Source organism: Stigmatopora argus, chromosome 1 (assembly GCF_051989625.1).
Source record: "Stigmatopora argus isolate UIUO_Sarg chromosome 1, RoL_Sarg_1.0, whole genome shotgun sequence".
In the NCBI taxonomy this organism is placed as follows: Eukaryota; Metazoa; Chordata; class Actinopteri; order Syngnathiformes; family Syngnathidae; genus Stigmatopora; species Stigmatopora argus.
The window spans coordinates 25,192,173-25,211,068 of record NC_135387.1 but is presented as its reverse complement, the minus strand read 5'-3'; the positions used below and the strand labels follow the sequence as shown (position 1 = coordinate 25,211,068).

General features: G+C 39.9%; 1 protein-coding gene across 1 annotated transcript in view; it reads right to left on the bottom strand.

The window, feature by feature from the left end:
* The window catches only part of ptgfrnb (prostaglandin F2 receptor inhibitor b), a 36,885-nt gene extending 18,327 nt beyond the window's left edge, over positions 1–18,558 (bottom strand). Inside the window, exons 1-8 of the mRNA XM_077611822.1 lie at positions 18,193–18,558; positions 12,127–12,239; positions 9,996–10,254; positions 6,354–6,761; positions 4,136–4,564; positions 1,219–1,365; positions 966–1,126; positions 170–290 (exon numbers count right to left, since the gene is read on the bottom strand). Of these exons, the coding sequence (XP_077467948.1) occupies positions 170–290; positions 966–1,126; positions 1,219–1,365; positions 4,136–4,564; positions 6,354–6,761; positions 9,996–10,254; positions 12,127–12,239; positions 18,193–18,271 (1,717 nt within the window). The 5' untranslated portion in view covers positions 18,272–18,558. The remainder of the gene's footprint in view (positions 1–169; positions 291–965; positions 1,127–1,218; positions 1,366–4,135; positions 4,565–6,353; positions 6,762–9,995; positions 10,255–12,126; positions 12,240–18,192) is intronic.
* Positions 18,559–18,896: the final 338 nt, after the last annotated feature.

Sequence of the window (18,896 nt, the reverse complement as noted above, 5' to 3'; positions counted from 1 at the left end):
GATCAAATCCAACAGCGGGGTGATTATGACTTGATGGAGCCATCCATTTTAAACCAGGCCACAGGATACACATCGCCGTTTTGAAATAGATACTGAGGTTCATAGAGACAACAAACTGGTATATTCCGAGAACATGTGCATAGGGATTGGATGATTGAAACTCCCATACGTTTAGCTTCCCATCGCACAATCAGCGGCAAGCTGTGGTGCTCGGCAGTCTTCAGCACATCGCCCTGGCTGTTAATGCTCCACGCAGAGACGGCGCAAATGTACTGACCCATGTCAATTTCCTGTAAATGGCAAATATCACACACTCAGGAATTGACTCATGTGAATGCTTTCTTGAGCCATTGAAAAAAAAAACGCAGATTTTATACCAGTACTCGGACGTTTCGTCGAAAGACGTTTGGTCCCCGGACGTTCGGTCGAACGGACGTTTGGTAGAACGGACGTTTGGTAGAACGGACATTTGGTAGAACGGACATTTGGTAGAATGGGTTCGCTCGCTGTCAAATTATGACAGAGAGTTTACTGTTGAAACTCACTCTCTCTCATGATTATAATTTTGAGAGCTGGTTTCAACAGTAAACTCTCTGTCATAATTTGACAGCGAGCGAACCCGTTCTACCAAATGTCCGTTCTACCAAAAGTCCGTTCGACCAAAAGTCCGTTCGACCAAACGTCCGTTCGACCGAACGTCCGTTCGACCGAACGTCCGTTCGACCAAACGTCCGTTCGACCAAACGTCCGTTCGACCAAACGTCCGTTCGACCAAACGTCCGTTCGACCAAACGTCCGTTCGACCAAACGTCCGTTCGACCAAACGTCCGTTCGACCAAACGTCCGTTCGACCAAACGTCCGTTCGACCAAACGTCCGGTCGACCAAACGTCCGGTCGACCAAACGTCCGGGGACCAAACGTACGGAGACCAAACGTCTTTCGACGAAACGGTCACGTTTTATACCTGTGAGCGGAGGATTCGCAGTTTGAAAGTGTCAGGCTGGACTCTTGTTAGTGACATCATGCCACTCTTCAGTCTGTCAGTATAAATAGCACCAGGCAACAGATTGCCATAAGCGTCCATAGAGCCAATAGAATGTGCAGCCTTGGGTTCACTGGTAGCTCCTGTGACAATGAAAAAGATTCAATGCCATAAAGATTTTTTTTTCTTCACGAATGCATTTTTTTTATGTTCCTGATGACCAGAGTTTAAGTACCAGCAAGTGCAATGTGCTCCCATGTAACACCCAGCCTGCTTCCCAAGGGTAAGTGTGTGATATTGGTTACATGACAAGCCAACTCTGTCGGTTCACTGGTCATTTGGGGGTGAACGATGGTCTCAATATCCAGGGTGAAACTCGGTTCTGGGGGAAAAAAGAAAGCAAAACATGTTACTCAATGTGCTCCAGATATTGATTGAGTACCAGCAGCTACACTTCAGTGTTTAGAGACTCTCAAACACTTTGCGTTGAATATGTTTCAGTGCTTCTATATAACAGTTGAAGTTACATTTCCTTCTCACTCGAAATATCATATCTGCTGTTAAAACAAGTCAAAGTACTATTTGGACCTGTTTCAAGCAGTGTTATCATGAGCAGCATTTCCTTGAACAACAGCTTAATTCTAATAATAACGCAGGTAGCAACGGGGCTGCCTCTCGACAAATGATTCCCTTCCCACATTACTTTCATATGTCCCTGCCAGGTTTTGTCCTTAGTGGACAGACAAGTCCAGTGTAGCGATGGCTGCTTTTTGCGTTGGATCTCGAATTCAACGAGCCAGGCCACAAGACGAAAAGAAAAATAACACTGTTGACTCTGGGAGATGAGGTGTGCATCTCTTGTCAGCCCTACAGATTGCATCGTTACACTTCAGTGAACAGCAAACACACACCTGCATGACGAAGGTGTTGGGCTGTGAGATGTTCCTAATATTGACCCACATTGTTCACAGATCTGTGGTGAACATCACCCTCCAAAGCATCAGCACAGTAAAAAAAAAGCACATTTATTTCATGCACATTTATGCGTTTGGTTTAGAGTGATGTCATTTGGACGTCACATACACACAGCACCTCATGCACAGCCACCATCTGCTTTTACACTCCAGCACATCCCTCACACACAGGCACACAGGCACTCCCACTCACACACATACACTTTGATGGATGAGAAAGTGTGAAGCTTCCCTGGCAATTATTCATGTGCCACTCTCGCTCACTGGAATGGCTTATTTAGCAAAGCAACACAAGCAAGGCACCGCAAGCAGACCGTTGATGTCAACTGGCACTCCTTTTCCCCAGTCTCACCAAGATTAGGCCAAAACTTCAAGTAGCGACTTGAAAATGTAGCTTTTGAGGAAAAAATAATACTGCAAGGAATAAAAATTAAAATTACAAATTGTATTTTAACTGCTCGCACGTTCCCTTCTGTAGGGCATGCTTAAATAAAGTAAAATAACATTATGAAGCTAGCTATATTACATTGTAATTTATTTAGAATTTTGAGGCATATTAACATGCTTATAAGAAATGAAACTGTTTTATCAATTTAAAGACGGATCAGGGCCAAGAAAAAGACTTGCATATTTATTGTGCTCAGATACACCAGATGACACATACATTTTTTAAAGGTGCCATCACTTACACGTCTTCCTTTTGTGTTGCCAGCGGAGAGCGTGGGTGCGACAGGCTGATTTGATCCGGACTCTGACAACACTAAACAGCCAGACACCCACCCAATTCGTCTTGTCTGACTTTCCCGCTAACCAGCAAATGCAAGACTATGTGCATTCATACAACGCTCCGCAAGAAATACTAATTGGTAAAATCGTAAGGCTAGGAAGGCAATGGAAGAAAAATTCAAAAGACAAACTACTAAAAAACTACAATACATTACAGTGAGACTAAATATTTGTTTGTTCCAGGTAAATGGTTGATAAATGGACTTACATTTTTACAGTAGCGCTTTTCCAACTTTCAGGGACTTTAAACCCTACATCACCAGTGTCAAAGTGGCGGCCCAGGGGCCAAATCTGGCCCACCGCATCATTTTGTGTGGCCCGGGAAAGTAAATTATGAGTGCCGACTTTCTGTTTTAGGATCAGATTAAAATGAAGAGTATAGATGTATATCAAATTTCCTGATTTGCCCTCTTTTTAATCAATAATTGTAATTTTTTAATCATTTTTTTCTGTGTTTTTAGTTCAAAAATCATTTTGTAAAATCAAAACATATATAAAAAAGCTAAAATAAAACATTGTTTTAGATCTATAAAAAACTGAATATTACGGGCTTTTAATCCAATTCTTTTAATCCATTTATAAAAAAAAAATCTAAATATTATATCTAAAATGGTCCGGCCCACGTGAAATCAAGTTGATGTTAAAGCGGCCCGCGAACCAACCCGAGTCTGACACCCCTGCCCTACATTCTCATTTAACTAACAATCACTTAGACGTGGGGAATCGAACCCAAAACCTTGGTTATGGCTACTTAAACACCGTTCCCTACTGTCCCTTGTAGTAAAGTTTTGTATTTTTTTTTTAAAGGGGGAAGTGCCCAGAACACTTCACCCACCAGGGAGGTATCCAAATCAGATGCCCAAGCCACCTTATCTGGCTCCTCTCAAGGCGGAGGAGCATCGGCTTCACTCCGAGCCCTGCCCCCAAAGTTTGCTATTCTATTGAAATTTTGAGCACTTTATTGACAACAATTCCAGCTGACAAAGCAACACTCACAAAGACAAACAAAAGAAACACACTTCAAAGCACAGCCCATGGGTTAGAGGACTTAACCCCTAGTGCGTGTATAAGTGACTGTGAGCATGTGTGCACTTCAATAACAAGTTTCCACAAAACAGCTTGACAGTCTGGTGCGTGTATGGAAGGACTTGGTCACGTGTAGTATGTCGACAGATGAAGGATGCCGGAATGCATGCCTCCAGGCTACAACATGGGAACACCACCAGTTAGAACAGTTCCACATCCCGTGTATGTATGTGTGAGTGCAAACACACATTTATGTAGACCAACATGTTTAAAATTACCTGCATTTTGAATCTATTTAGGGCTTTCATTCTTCATTCTAACATCTGTTGCCTCTGAATTTAAAAAGAAAACCAAAATGACACTTACTGATATGCATCACCTTCACCATCACAGGGCTGGATGTTTTTTCAGCTGCCATGTGCCAGCGCCCTCCTCCTCCAGAGCTCTTGCCTCCTTTCTCGATGAAGGCCCGGATGCGGCAAACATAGGCTCCACCATCCTCCGTGCTCACCTGCCTCAGCGCTAACCTGTACTCATTAGCACCAATTCTCTCTATGCTGGCCTCCTCGTGATTTCCTTGCATTGAACTGGCAGAGGTATTGGAGATCACGACCCCACTGCGCTCCATAGTGATGATATCTCGGCCATTGGCCAACCAGGAAACTTCCAGGGACAAGGAGGGCAAGTTGTCGGCGGCGACAGAGCAAAGCAGCATCAGTTTGTCGCCGGGTGTGAGGTGCAGATTCATGGAGGGTGCCGAGGAAAACGAAGAAGCCTTCACGCTGAGAGACTGACCTTGAAAAGAGAACAAACAAATGGCTGCAAATCAGACAGAAAACTTAACCGTGTGGCTTTCGTGCTCATTTTACACTTGTAATGAATGTAAAAGTCGAATAATTTAGCTGAAACTGCAAATCTAAGACTACAGATATTGATTATTAAATGGAGATCAACAAAAATTCTCAAAATTACACACAAAAAAACACACTGCAGATTTTTGGAGAGACCTAATATTTTGTAAACCTTAAAGCCATACCCAGTAAACTAGTCCCCAAGGCATTGAAAGCAGCGCATCAGCGTAAACTGTCATAACATCAATAAAGCATGAAGACTTGTCAATCTTCTAGATTTCCCCGCAGAAAACAGTCGTGCCAAATTTGAATTGCTAAGTCCTAAACAGGATGCTTTGTTTATTGATCTATACCTCTATAAGAAAATGAGCAATTGGCAGAGATGCTTATCTCTTCATATTATTTAAAAATCACTGGGAAAAAGTCAAAATAAAAACCAAATTTGCGAACATCAACAAAGAACAGAAACATTTTTAATTTGTGCTGCCTTTTGAAAAAACAGACTGCTTAATTAAAAACGGGGGTTGGCTATCTTCAAACGGACAACTTGGACACAGTCTCCAGTGGCAACCAAGAGCGCTCCATGTTGGGAAAAGTCTCTATATGGAGTCTGGAGTTGGACACAATGAGACAAAGCCCAAACTGTTTGACTTCTCTCATCTTCTTTGCTTAAGTTGCTCAGTCAATAAGAAACAAGACGTACCCCGGACCAACGGGCGCATGTGTGTACCTTAGTGTGTAGTAGTTGAACTCGAGACGAGAGTAATCATAAATCAGTCAGTGTGTTTTCCAGTACTTTAGAGGATGTGGGGACCCAGAAAGATAGAAGATATGGTGGCTACGGCAACAACAATGAATGAGTCAAGTATGTGTGCTTAGGCCTCACTAAAACACAATACTCAAGCAGTGAGGGTCATCAGCCTTCTAGAAAACAGAGCAAAGGATTCCATTCCAATGCAGACAGCCACACAATGGAGGGTACCCTCTTTGAGTGAAGTCGATCCAAGCATTTTCTTTAGACTGGTGCTTATTAGTTGTTGCAGGTGAGCCTATCGCAGACGACCTCTCATGAGAGGTACTAACAATACAAAACACATCACCGTAATGCCTTTCTTCTTTCCATCCTTAAACAAAAACCACCATAGTGTCTTTTAGCAACCTGTTTTTCTGCAATATCTAGAGGGCTGAATGTAAGAGATGACTGCCGACAGTAACAGAAAATGATGTACTTACATCTAAACATTTCCCAAAAGGTTGAGATTGTTTTCAGCTCTTTCCAAATAAATTATGGATATTTATCGAGGGTTATTTTTTGGGGAAAGAAATAAATAGGGTGGCTTGTATAAATAATTCCATAGTGATCACAAGTTCTTAGTGGCATACTAGGACAGACACAGAACCAAACCACTATGATTAGGTTTGAGGGAAGAGAAAAGAGTCAAGACTTTTGCCACCAGGAACATGTGATGAAAAGGTCTATAACAGACGTTAAAGTCTATTCCAAATGCAGCGCTTCTTTTAAAAATAACTGCGTGGACATAGCACCATAAGTTTGAAGCCTGCTCTCACCACCTGCTCCAAAATTTTCAAGTCACTGCAGCCAAGATTTCTCTAAATAAATAGCACTCTGAGCCAAGGCCATAAAAGCTGAGTAACAACCACTGCAATGTTACAAATCGTTTTTTTCTTAGTCTTAGTTTTTCTTCTATTTTGAAAGAATGGGTGTTTCTTACCTGTTGGAGTAACAGCAATAGTTCCCATTTCCTTTTTGCTTCCCACAATTTGAATCCATTTGCCTCCATTTTCATGAGTCCACTCTGTTCCATTGCACTCGTAAATCCCCTCATCAGATGTTGTCATTCTGGAAATGACCAATTCGAACAATCCACTCTTCCCGGGCACTAAGCGGATGGCTCCATCAGCATATCGGCGCGCATACTTGGCACCCGTGACCACATCACCCTGAGGGCCAAAAGTCAAAATCTCCTCTGACGTTCCTCCCTTTTTTATTGACCAGGTGACGGACAGGTAGGTAGACTGTGTGAGTTCCCTGGTGACGTTGCAGGAGAGCGTGACATCGCTACCCTCTGGGACGACAGGGGGCGGAGTCTGAGGGGTCACCAAGAGTGTGTTTGGAATGACTGAAAAAGAAAAGGTGAAGAGATCAAATTATTTTTATTTTAAACCTACCGCGAGAGGATATGCTTTTGATTATGTTCAGCATGTTTTCTTAAATAGACAAATTACAGGTTTAATAACATGCTTAAAACTGTTCACTGGTCACTTTGGAGGATATACATTTTTTAGAGGTTGACCATTATATGCTGCTTGATGTATTTCTGGTTTCTCAAAAAAACACGAGACAGTTTAAAGTAGGATAATGTATACTACTATACTGTCAAAGGTGGCTTATGTTGAAATGACTCATTTCTGTTATGAATGGTAAAATGTCTACAATGTGTTGACACTAAAAAAGTCATTCAAGTGCTTCAAGATAATGAATGGTCTCTTCATGAAAGAAATGTTTTTTTAAGTGCTTACATGAGGCGTTATTCATTGATTAATTTCCCGTACCGCTTATTGTCACAATGGTCACGGGGGGTGCTGGAGCCTATCTCAGCCAACTATGGGCCATTTGGAATTGGAGGCCAGCCAACCGTGGGGCACAAGTAGTGGGACAACTACTCACGCTCAGACTCATACCCAATAGAGTTCAGGACCGCAACATGCAACTCAAAAATAATGCAGTGACATATCTTCACAGTATGTAGGGACAATTTTGAGTGTTCAATCAGTATATCCGGCAGGTTTTGGAATGTGGGAGGAAACTGGAGTACCAGGAGAAAACCCATACAAGACCGGAGAGAACATGCAAACTCCAGACCTGGGATCGAGCCCTCGATCCAAGAACCGTGAGACCGGCAAGCTAACCACTTTCCACTGAGACTTTATTTTCTTGCTAAAATATAAAATTTACCAAAAATTATCGACAATAAAAGCCTTTACATGCTGTTGATAGCATATTCTGTTTCGGAATGTTTTGCTGCTGTTCGGATATCTGACAGCAGTTTATTTTGTAGCGGAAAGAAAATTTACACCAGATTCATGTCTGCTACTTTTGCGACAAAAATAAAAAAGGGAGAAAAACAAAAAGACATAATGAAGATGAGCTCTCTTTGCCAGCAACGCTCCCATTGCCCTACTTTTAATTTCAAGGCAAATCTAATTCACTGAGAATATATAAAAATTAATGAGCCTGAGGGAAGCATGTGGTTTGGGTAAAACTGTCTGTCAATTAACACCAAACACCCATCCATTCATATATTTATGGTTTACTGCTTATCCTGTTCAGGGTCAGGGTGGGTTGGTCAATCACATGTTACATAAAAGCTAAAAGTTTGTAATGATTCATCTGCCGCAGCATGACGTCCGACAAGTTATTGCAAGAACTGTGAGATCACATGGTGCGTGGATTAAACACACCCAGGAGCTGTTGTTGCAATTTAGTAGATGCAAGTTTTTGTCTTCATTTTGGTGAACCAAGTCATTAATTTAAAACCAAAAGTACATTTGCCCATTCATGAGTAATTATCTTTTGTAATAAAGGGGGAGTCAGCAATAATTAGAACGTAAAGTACCATATGATGCATTAAAAGAACAGAGCATCAATATCACTAAATTGGAAAACATAAACGTTAGATACACACAGCGTGAATGTTGTGCCGTTATTGTAATACGCACATTAGTGTTGTGCTTACATGGTTAGGTGTATTTTTTATGTCTTAAAGCTTTGCAAAAAGGGAACAATTTATATATTAAAAAAACATCAGTATAATCCTGTGCAGTTCTACACTGCTACAAATAATATAAATGTACCTCTGATAGTGCCAATTGCAAGGCAGATATTTACTTCAACACTTTTGTTCCTTAATCTATTCAGGCCTTTGGAATACAGTACAGTCGATTTAAAAAAAGAAAAAGCCAACTACCCCCTTGTTCAAATGTCAGAACAGAAATAACTTTATCAGGTTTCCATGGTTTGATTGTCAAGAGAATTAAGACGGATTTCGTGATGCCACGACTACTGCCCAGTGCAACTTGTGGTCAGGGGGGCTATGACATGAGTGTTGATGACACGTCGCTAAGGCCAAAGGAAATAATAATCCTCGTTTTGCACTATCAATTAAAATTAGCCCGAACTGAGTTCTGAAACCCACAGCGACCTCCAATTCACTCGTTTCTTACATAACCAAACACCCTCATCAGGGTGTGTGTGTGTGTGTGTGTAGTGCACAAGTCTCGACTGGTACACACCCTACAGCAGCAAATCCGACTCATCATCTCGGCTAACAACCAAGTGGCTCTCTCTCACACACTACATGAATATTCTGCGCCATGTGCATAGCAAATTGCATGCACACACACACACGCGTACACACATGGTCCACATAACAGTTCTGCCAAGTTAATTCAGGTCTATATTTAACAAGGTGCCAGGGGAGTTAAACTAGGGAGCAGCTGAACATGATTGTGCATTATGAAGCTAAATAACCTGTTCTCAGGCATCATCGCTTATGTGTCAAATATTTCAAAAATGCCAAACAAGCATCCTTTTCTTTATGCATGTTTGAGATGGGGACAGACGTAGTGTTACAACAGAAGGTCCCCTCTAATATTCCGGGGTGTTTACGAGCAAACCGCAGGCCAAAAACTCAATTAAATTCAAAGAAATGCTGAACACATCATCTTCAAATTATTTTTCCATAAAACAAGCCAGATTATGCAGGACTGAAATTGCACTAAGGCTTCATGAATGCGCTAAAAATTCAAAGAAAAAATATTTTCAGCAGGCGTTTCCCCAAAACTCCAATTTACTCTGCCCTTTAAGCAAATAAAGATTCAGTTTTTGTTGAGTAATCAGTCCAGGGTCAAGGGTTCAAGGAGTGAATCAACTTGATAAAATACTGTAATAAGAAGTGGTCCTACTCTATGTATTCATGGCCTTTTCTACCACACTGTGAGGAGATAAAGTATAAAAGATGGATGAATGTTCAAGTGACACCTTTTTCCTGTATTATGTACTTTGGAAGTAATTCAGATGTTCTTTCAGTCGTGCCGAAAGTTTGACGCGTGTTTAGCAATTTCGTGTGAAAGTCAAAACACAAACCGGGGTCATAGTAAAGGAAGCCTTTATGGCTGCTCATGTTGTTAGGTTTTAACATGTTCACTAGAGCATTGCTAAGTCATGGCAATGGCTGTTAAATGAACCATGGGGAGATAACTACTTATAAAAAGTAAAACTAAATAGCTTGGTCAAATGATTCGCTTGCCACGCGAACACAGACACACAAATACCCCCCCACATTCCCTCATACCAATGAGTTGGACCTGAGCCTCATAATTGCCACTGATGACAGAGTCAGTGCTTGGCGTTTGGCACACGTAGAAACCGGCATCTTGTGACTTGGCCTCCGCTATCTTCAACTCCACTGTGTTGTCCTGGAGACGCATCACTGAGATGTCACCTGACGCCACTCGCTTGCTGAGCGATCCGTGGGAGTAGCTGGCATCGAAGGTTGATATAATTTTGATATGCTGGCCGTTGGCCTCCCTGGACATCATCCATTCAAAGTCCTGAAGGACAGTGGATTAGACAGTTCAAAATGAAGGCGGTCACACTGTGGAAAACTGCTGCATTGATGAATTGAAAGCCGGTATAACTAAAAGGTACTAGGCTGAAATGTTTAAAAATTAAATACTAAGTAAATATCCAAAATTTCCAAGATGGCGCCGTTCACGCGGGAACCAGTGGGAGTAGCTCTGTACACTCTTATGTTTTTCGTGTTTTACAGCCCTTCAATCTTTTTTTTTAAATTACATTTTAATATTTCTTAACACATCCCTTTTTACTTTACTTTGTACTTTATACTTTTTACTTTAATGATTTTACAACTTTCCTTGTTCTGTTAGCCTGGCTTCTTTCGGCTACTTCTTTTTTTGGAACCATTCAGCCATGCCTACACACACGGGACTAGCTGTTACAATACCATACCTGTCAACCTCTGCCGATAACTGCCCTTATAAATGATTATGATTCCCCTTACAACCCCCCAAAAAACCTTACAAACACCGTACGTACGGTGTTTGTAAGGTTTTTTGGGGGGTTGTAAGGGGAATCATAATCATTTATAAGGGCAGTTATCGGCAGAGGTTGACAGGTATGCAATACGCAGCAGAAGGAGCAACACCTCGGTGCCGCCGGAGTTTCGGAGCTGGCCAAAAGTGCCGGGAGGAGAGGCAACGCTTCTGACCAACCATTCCATGAGTGGGATAAGATGGAAGAGCTGTCGGCGCTTACCAGCAACGGAGTCGAGGAGTTCTGCCCTGCTGCTGTTTTCTTCAGCTCCAGACTACTGAGGAACTTTGCGGATAAGCTTGGAAGAGTGACTCTGCATATTCTCTACCTCGGTCACAGTCTGCAGAAGTTCCCCATCTCGTGGAAGACTTCCTGTGTGTGGTTCCAGTTTTTGTCCAACTTTACGTCTTTTTGAGTCTATCCGTTTTTGCTACCGAAACTCGTAGCTCGTTTTGTGTTTTTGCTGCTTTTCTGTCTTAATGATTTGGTGATTCTTAATGATCCCATTGACTTAGATTTGCTTTGTACTTTGTGCTTTTTGCTTTTGCTTTGTTGTTCTGCGGCCTTTGACTGTACTGTCTAACTTATAACTATGCCTTTTCTTGCTACTGTCACAATGAAATTTCCCGAATACTGGATGAATAAAGTTATCCAATCCAATCCAATCCAAATATAGAATATTAGGATCGGAAAACAAATTGAGCACTTAGTTGTGTTATGTATTCAATGTTGACATTTGTTCCATACATATGTAGCATTATCATCATTATTCTTATTTTTCAGTTTCTTTCCCACAGCCATCAGGACTCTGAACTTGCGTTAGCACGACACACAATCCCTTCTGTGCAATAACTTTTGGGGGTGCAATAACAATGTGCAATATCTTAGAATATGCAATATTTTAGAATTTACCTAGCCGGGATGTGACTTTTTATACTTTTATATTACTATTTATGTTTTTTTTACTGGGAAAACGCACTTTGTGGAGTAGCACCACCAATTTCGTTATACACAGCTGTATGATGACAATAAAGGCTTTTGATTTGATTTTTTTAATTGCCGATTTTTCTGACATTGCTATTGCTTTAGAAGGTACTTATCAATTGGTTACCAGTGAACAAGGCTTCAGGGTGAATGTAAATGCCATATCCTGGTGAAGGTAAATGGGTGGGAATAGATAAGTTGTTTTAATTCTTCTCGGACCCTTTTCGGATTGAATTTTATTGGATAGATTGCCGATAATAGAGTGAAGATATTGTGTTGTTTATCTATCAATGTATACATTTATTTATTTTTACCTTTTGTTTGGATAAAATGAAATGAAAATGAAAAAAAAACAGTATTCCTGTAGTGTAGTAAAAAGAACCTACCTGCTCACGAGGCCCCATGTAGTCAGTGACATCACATCTGATGGAGACCGGCTGACTTTCCACACGCACCAGTGGGCCAGGAGATACTGTCACCACCCGGGCCAAGCATCCACCTTGAGTGAATAGCAAAGATCAATCACTACCAAAAAAAAATCTGAATTTAAAATTGGTCACAAGTGGTGCCAATAAATGAGTAAGTAACATAAAAAGTACAGAAAAGCTAATCGGCTAAGCAAAAAAAAAAAAAGAGTCTTGAATTGAATTTATTTCCATATTTACTGTTAATCATTGAACCTTATTTCTTATTTTTGTATTTATATTTATTTTTTATTTGGGCATTTTGGTCCTTCATAAATCTCACGGACAGGAAAGGATGAATAGGATAGGGGCAATTTCAAGTGTTAAGATAATTGGTTAAAACAATTTTTTTCAAAAGGTGACAGCCCCAACTCTGGTTTGAAATTAATCGCTTCTCAACTCCATCTTTAGAGTCCGAAAAGATGACACTGGTGTTATGTATTTTACAATATAAGCTAAAATTATGCTGATACAGTATCAAAAACTACAACCACAAGGGCGCATGAAACCAACCATAAAATCAGATGCACACTGGTCTACATCCTAAACTACAGAACACTAAACATTTAGCTGACAAAGTGAACACGCTGCAACATGCAGAGAAGAGGAACAGGAACAGGAACATGAGCAATCAGAACCAACATGAAGAGAATTCATGTGAATGATTGTGTCAGCAGATTAAGAATGATTGTCCAGGAAGCAGAAAGCGAGAGATTTACGTAGATGAGCCACTCGAAAATTTACAAATCATCCTTCTCTCATTAGCACAGGCAAATGTCATCCTATCAAATAATCTAGTATTAAAGAGTGTGAAGAGACAAGGCACAATGTGACCTGACCACCTATGGGTACTCATTGAGTTCTGAACTGGAGTCCAATTTCGTGGCCTTGCTCGTCACCGATAAACCACCTGCATATTTTAAATCCAAATTTTCCAAATTGTTTAGGCAAGACATTTGACTAAGATTGCTCGAGGTAGACAGCAGTCAAAGGTTGTACAAAAATATGTTTACGAGACACCTGTTACAATTGTTCTTTCTTATTTGTAGACTGTTCAAAGTTTGGAGGTTGTTTTGAAATATAATTTCAAACCAGAGATTGGTAGTAATGAACTCCAATTACTGTTGTTGTGCATTCAAGCAACTCACTTTCGCAATCTATTTTTATTTATCATAGATTTGCTGTTTGACTCTGTTCCATCAATCAAAGGAAGTCAAATGAATGCACTGTCTCAGCGAAGCTCCACATAGAGGAAAAGTTTTCAAAGTATTTTATTGATGTAAAAAATAAAAGAAAAAAATATATATTTACTGCACAGATAGGATCACCTGCAATCCAAGTGAGGGGTAAACAAATGACTGGATGGTGTACCAAACAGCTAGTATGTCACGTGCTGTCATTTGTGTCTGTATTTCAGGTAGAAGAATTACACTTGTAACCTGAGAAAGATAAAAGACTGTTCAGCTTGTAAATGCCATTTTTGTTTACTTTGTCTAATCCACTCAAACCAGTTTGAGCTCTTTGTTTGGTTTGTGTATATACAAAAAGGAGTGGGGAGAAAAAGTAATCTGCAATGTAATATGAACAGAGCAAAAGATGTAAAGACAGGGTTCTCAACTTATGAAAATTGTTTAGATTGTGACTGTGTGTCCTCACGTGCCCGTGTGTTTCGTTTAAGATTGTTTTTCAGGACCAGGGACAGAAATACATTTAAAAAAAATAAATGTTTACTTATGTTTATTTATTTTAAATCATTTAAATGTATATATTTGTTGCACGGAACATTAACATCATTCATATTATAAAAAAATTATAAATAAAGTGAAAAAACCTATTAACATTAGCCTAATGCTTACTCAGATTAGCGATTCAGAGTCAGCACGGGCCAATTAACTTTAACTACCAGTCAATTACCTAACATCGCATCTCATCAATATATTTTGAATGTTTTTTTTAAACAATAACAGCAAGGAAATTAGAAATATGCAGCACTTATACTTTGAACAGGTATCGTCAACCACCAGCCATTTTACATTGGGGCCATTTGTTAAGCACAACATTATGGACAATGAAGCATCTTCTCTGAAATATAGCTATTAATTGCTCCATTTTCAAAGGATTTTTTTTGATTTTGTTAAAGTTGAAGTTCAAGTTTAACCTGTACATAAAAACACTTTAAAAAATATACATATACTACATGTTTCCCCAACTGTCATATGTAAATTATGTTTTAAGAAGTTAAGTTCATGTTGCAAAATTTCTGGTTTATTCCCACTGTTGCAATTATGAAAAGGGGTCCAATGTTAAATTGTTCCTGTAATTTTGCAAGCCTATCCTAGTTTGGGTGGCTTTATTAAATATTCAAAGATTTATATCCTTCCTAGGTTATCATTGTTTACATTTAGGGAGTGGCTTGGAAAGCCTCCCGTTCACCTTCTCTACACAATAAAACTTGATGTGTTGTCTTTTCAGTTTTAATTTGAAGAGACAACCGTGAAAATGTTTTCTGAAAATGAGCAGCAAAAGATCAGAAACTTGATGAAGGGAGAACTGAGCTCAATTGTTGGCGAGTTTGCAGCCTTTTAACTGATTATGCCAGCCAAGACAAGGTCTTTTTATACAGAACTTGGCTTTCTGTCAGAAACCATCTAAAGTTAGCTCATAGCAAAACTATTGCATTTAACCATATGCTAATAATAATACCAATAATTTTACATTATAACAACAACAACAAAAAGTTGTTAGAAACCCAACCAATGCCAATTAATTCTGCAAACTGCTTGAAAACTGCCAATAAAATGCTGCACATTGTGACATATATTAAACACGTTATATTGACTGTAAAATAACATCTCCAAAACAAGTTGAAAATTGTATTTCATTTATAAAGCAAATTTCATTTTTCGGGCCAAAGTTCTTAAACGTGTTTGTCACAAATACAACACTATTCATCACCAAGAAACACCATATGTACAGTTGTGGTCAAAAGTTTACATACACTTGTGAAGAACATAATGTCATGGCTCTCTTGAGTTTCCAGTTATTTCTACAACTCTGATTTTTCTCTGATAGAGTGATTGGAACAGATACTTCTTTGTCACAAAAAACATTCATGGAGTTTGGTTCTTTTAGGACTTTATTATGGGTTAACAGAAAAAGTGATCAAATCTGCTGGGTCAAAAATATACATACAGCAACACGAATTAGCAATTTTGGTGACTTAGAAAGTTGTGTCAGTGAAATGAGCTTCATAGCATGGCCTCTTAACTTCTTGTGAGTGATTATGAGTGACTACAGCTGGTGACTTCTCTGAGGCCATTTAAATAGGGATCATTGGATGCAAACGCCCACAAACGCTACAATGGGAAAGTCAAAGGAGCTCAGCATGGATCTGAAAAAGCGAATCTTGACTTGACCAAGTCAGGAAAGTCACTTGGAGCCATTTCAAAGCAGCTGCAGGTCCCAAGAGCAACAGTGCAAACAATTGTTTGTAAGTATAAAGTGCATAGCATTGTTTTGTCGCTGCCACGATCAGGAAGAAAACGCAAGCTATCACCTGCTGCTGAGAGAAAATTGGTCAGGAGGGTGAAGATTCAACCAAGAATCACCACAAAGCAGATCTGCCAAGAATTAGAAGCTGGAACACAGGTGTCAGTGTCCACAGTCAAGCGTGTTTTGCATAAATGGGATAATGAAGGAGGATTACCTTCAAATTCAGTCCAAAGATTGGGTCTTGGGCGCAGTTGGGTGTTCCAACAGGACAATGACCCCAAACACACATCAAAAGTGGTAATGGAATGGCTATATCAGGCTAGAATTAAGGTTTTCGAATGGCCTTCCCAAAGTCCTGACTTAAACCCCATTGAGAACTTGTGGACAATGCTGAAGAAACAAGTCCATGTCAGAAAGCCATCAAATTTAACTGAACTGCACCAGTTCTGTCAAGAGGAGTGGTCAAAGATTCAACCAGAAGCTTGTGGATGGCTACCAAAAGCGCAGAATTGAAGTGAAAATGGCCAAGGGACATGTTACCAAATATTAGCGCTGCTGTATGTATATTTTTGACCCAGCAGATTTGATCACTTTTTTCTGTTCACCCATTCTAAAGTCATAAAAGAACCAAACTTCATGAATGTTTTTTGTGACAAAGAAGCATCTTTTCCAATCACTCTATCAGAGAAAAATCAGAGTTGTAGAAATAACTGGAAACTCAAGAGAGCCATGACATTATGTTTTTCACAAGTGTATGTAAACTTTTGACCACAACTGTATAGTGATGGTGGTGGCAACATCCTGATCATGGCAGTTTTTTCTACATTTTGAAATAGGGCCTAAAGGCATCATTTCATATACACTTCTTTTCTAGATTTGACACTTCCACCTTCACTGGTATGCCAATATCTGTAAACTTAACAGCGCGGAAATCTAATGCCAGGATTTCGCTGACACTTATGAATTTTTGTATTATTATAGTAGTGGTGGCATTAAAAAAACGCAGACATTGTCCTTGCACAGCTTTTAAATTTGACAGTAGTTAGGAGCCATGCCAGGGAAATTTGAGTATGCTGTCACAGGATGTGACTGAACAGACCAATCACAAGAGATGATCAAAAAGGCATTCATCGAGGAGTAACAATCTTTGCCGAGTGTGTCGAGTGTTGCCAAAAAAAATGTCGGTCACATGAAGCCATGTAGACACTTGCATATACAGTCGTAAATCTACTTACGAAATGAATTGAGAGCCCATTAGAGGGTAGCGATGTTCTAAAGTGAGAATCAATGCATCCACGACAATATTTTCAAAATAAAATAACAGATAAGGAAATGCATTTACTTTTGGGGGGATTTCGTAACTTGGATCTTTTCCGTATCTTGAGTCACTCATTTGCATAAATTTGTAACCTGAAAATGTCATAACTAGAGGCATTCGTAAGTTCAAGTATGACTGTATTTGTATTTACAATGATATTTCCAATTTGCACTAGCATTCCAGGGAAGGACCTTTTCTATTCCATCACAATTGAGAAAAATAGGCATGTCAAAAACCTAGGCTGACCAGTGTGTTTTGGTGTGAAAGAATTTGATCTCGCCAAACAACTTTCTCTAACCTTTGAAAGAATCTGTTTAAAATAAAGCAAGTTTCTGTAGCTGGGAAACAATTTCAAATTGTTTTGTATGATCACACCCTATCCAGTAAGAGAGGTTATAAGCAAATATTTCCTCTCTCCACATGTTAATATCTTTCTATTTGCCTCTTAACCGTTTGCTTGGCCAGCATTTTCAACTAATGCCTCTCTTGGTCCTACCAATATGGCTTATGTCTGTTCCACCTGCATAGATAACTTTATTAATGGAGGAAATTCAAGGATGTTATCAGTTATCAGGTGCCCTCTTTTTTTAGCACAATTTATATCCACACACAAATATACATAAATATAAATATTACCAACACACAACTATCGAGCTGCAGGTTCAGTGCAGTTGGTTGTTAAAAAAACTACCCAAAACTTTAAAAAAAATCTTAATATTTGGATTATTTACCAACAAACCTACTGCTGCCAAGGCAACAGAGCATAACAAACAACACCAGGCGCGTCGGAGTGCTTAACATAGCACGTAGAAATCCCAACAAGTTAAGTACAGTAATTCAATTCCATAGTAGGTACTTTCTAATTTACTATCGAAAAAAAATCATTTGATATTTTAATGTAACAACACTTTTAAGTCCGCCTGTCCAACACACCAACAATCTCTACTTCTATGATGGAAAAGTGTCAAGTGCATCATTAATTTATTTAAAATTGCTGTGTTAATTTAGAATATTCTTAACTTCTTTGCGTGATGTCCCCCTCTCACAGTTACATGAATTTTCCAAACTAATTTCGTGTGGAATTAAAAAACAAAAAGAAAAAGACAAAAAAAAAAGAATCTTCCTAAAGCGAGATTCGTATCTCGAGTTAATTAGCTCTCAAGCAACAAACGTCTTACCGAACATAAGCGTCGCCCAAAGCACCGAGAGGAGGTAGATATCCATTATTTTCCGTTCCATTACGCGATTATATCCCATTTTCTTTCTTTGTCCAGCGTAGGGGGGGAAGCAACACCGACCCCCCTACTAACCGCGGTTGTTGGACCCTTCAAGAAACTCTGCCGGCCACTTTAGCACCGATCGCCGGGCGGAGCCGCAACACAAACGGGATGCCAGCCGTGGTTCCAATGAGGCCGATAAATCCACACTTTCCGGATCAACATGGAGCTTTCAAGTGGTTTCGAACACGGGGAGCGACTGGAAACTGCACGCGGGATACGAGTCACGAAAAGGCAGGTAGAATAGCCGGGGAGCGTGGCCGGAAGTTAGGTGGTTTGGAGGAGAAGGGAGGGCGCCTGCGAAGGAGGGGGAGAGAGAAATAGAGAGAGAGGGAGAGAGAGAGAGAGGCAATTCACGCTGCTTTCTTGCTGCATGACATATTAGTTTAATTAGCTTTTATGTGATACACATTGCCGACGCAGCATGGTGTCCTAGTGTTTTCCTTCACTGGCAAAGTTGCAAATCCCTCCGAGTCTGGTTCCTCGATGAGCAAACATGACAAGACTTGGAAAAAAATGGCTTCTTTGAACATATGTCATCATTACTGTATTCCAGTGGCGGTCCGTGCATTTTCTCGTAGCGCCTTCAACGGGTAAAATCCACT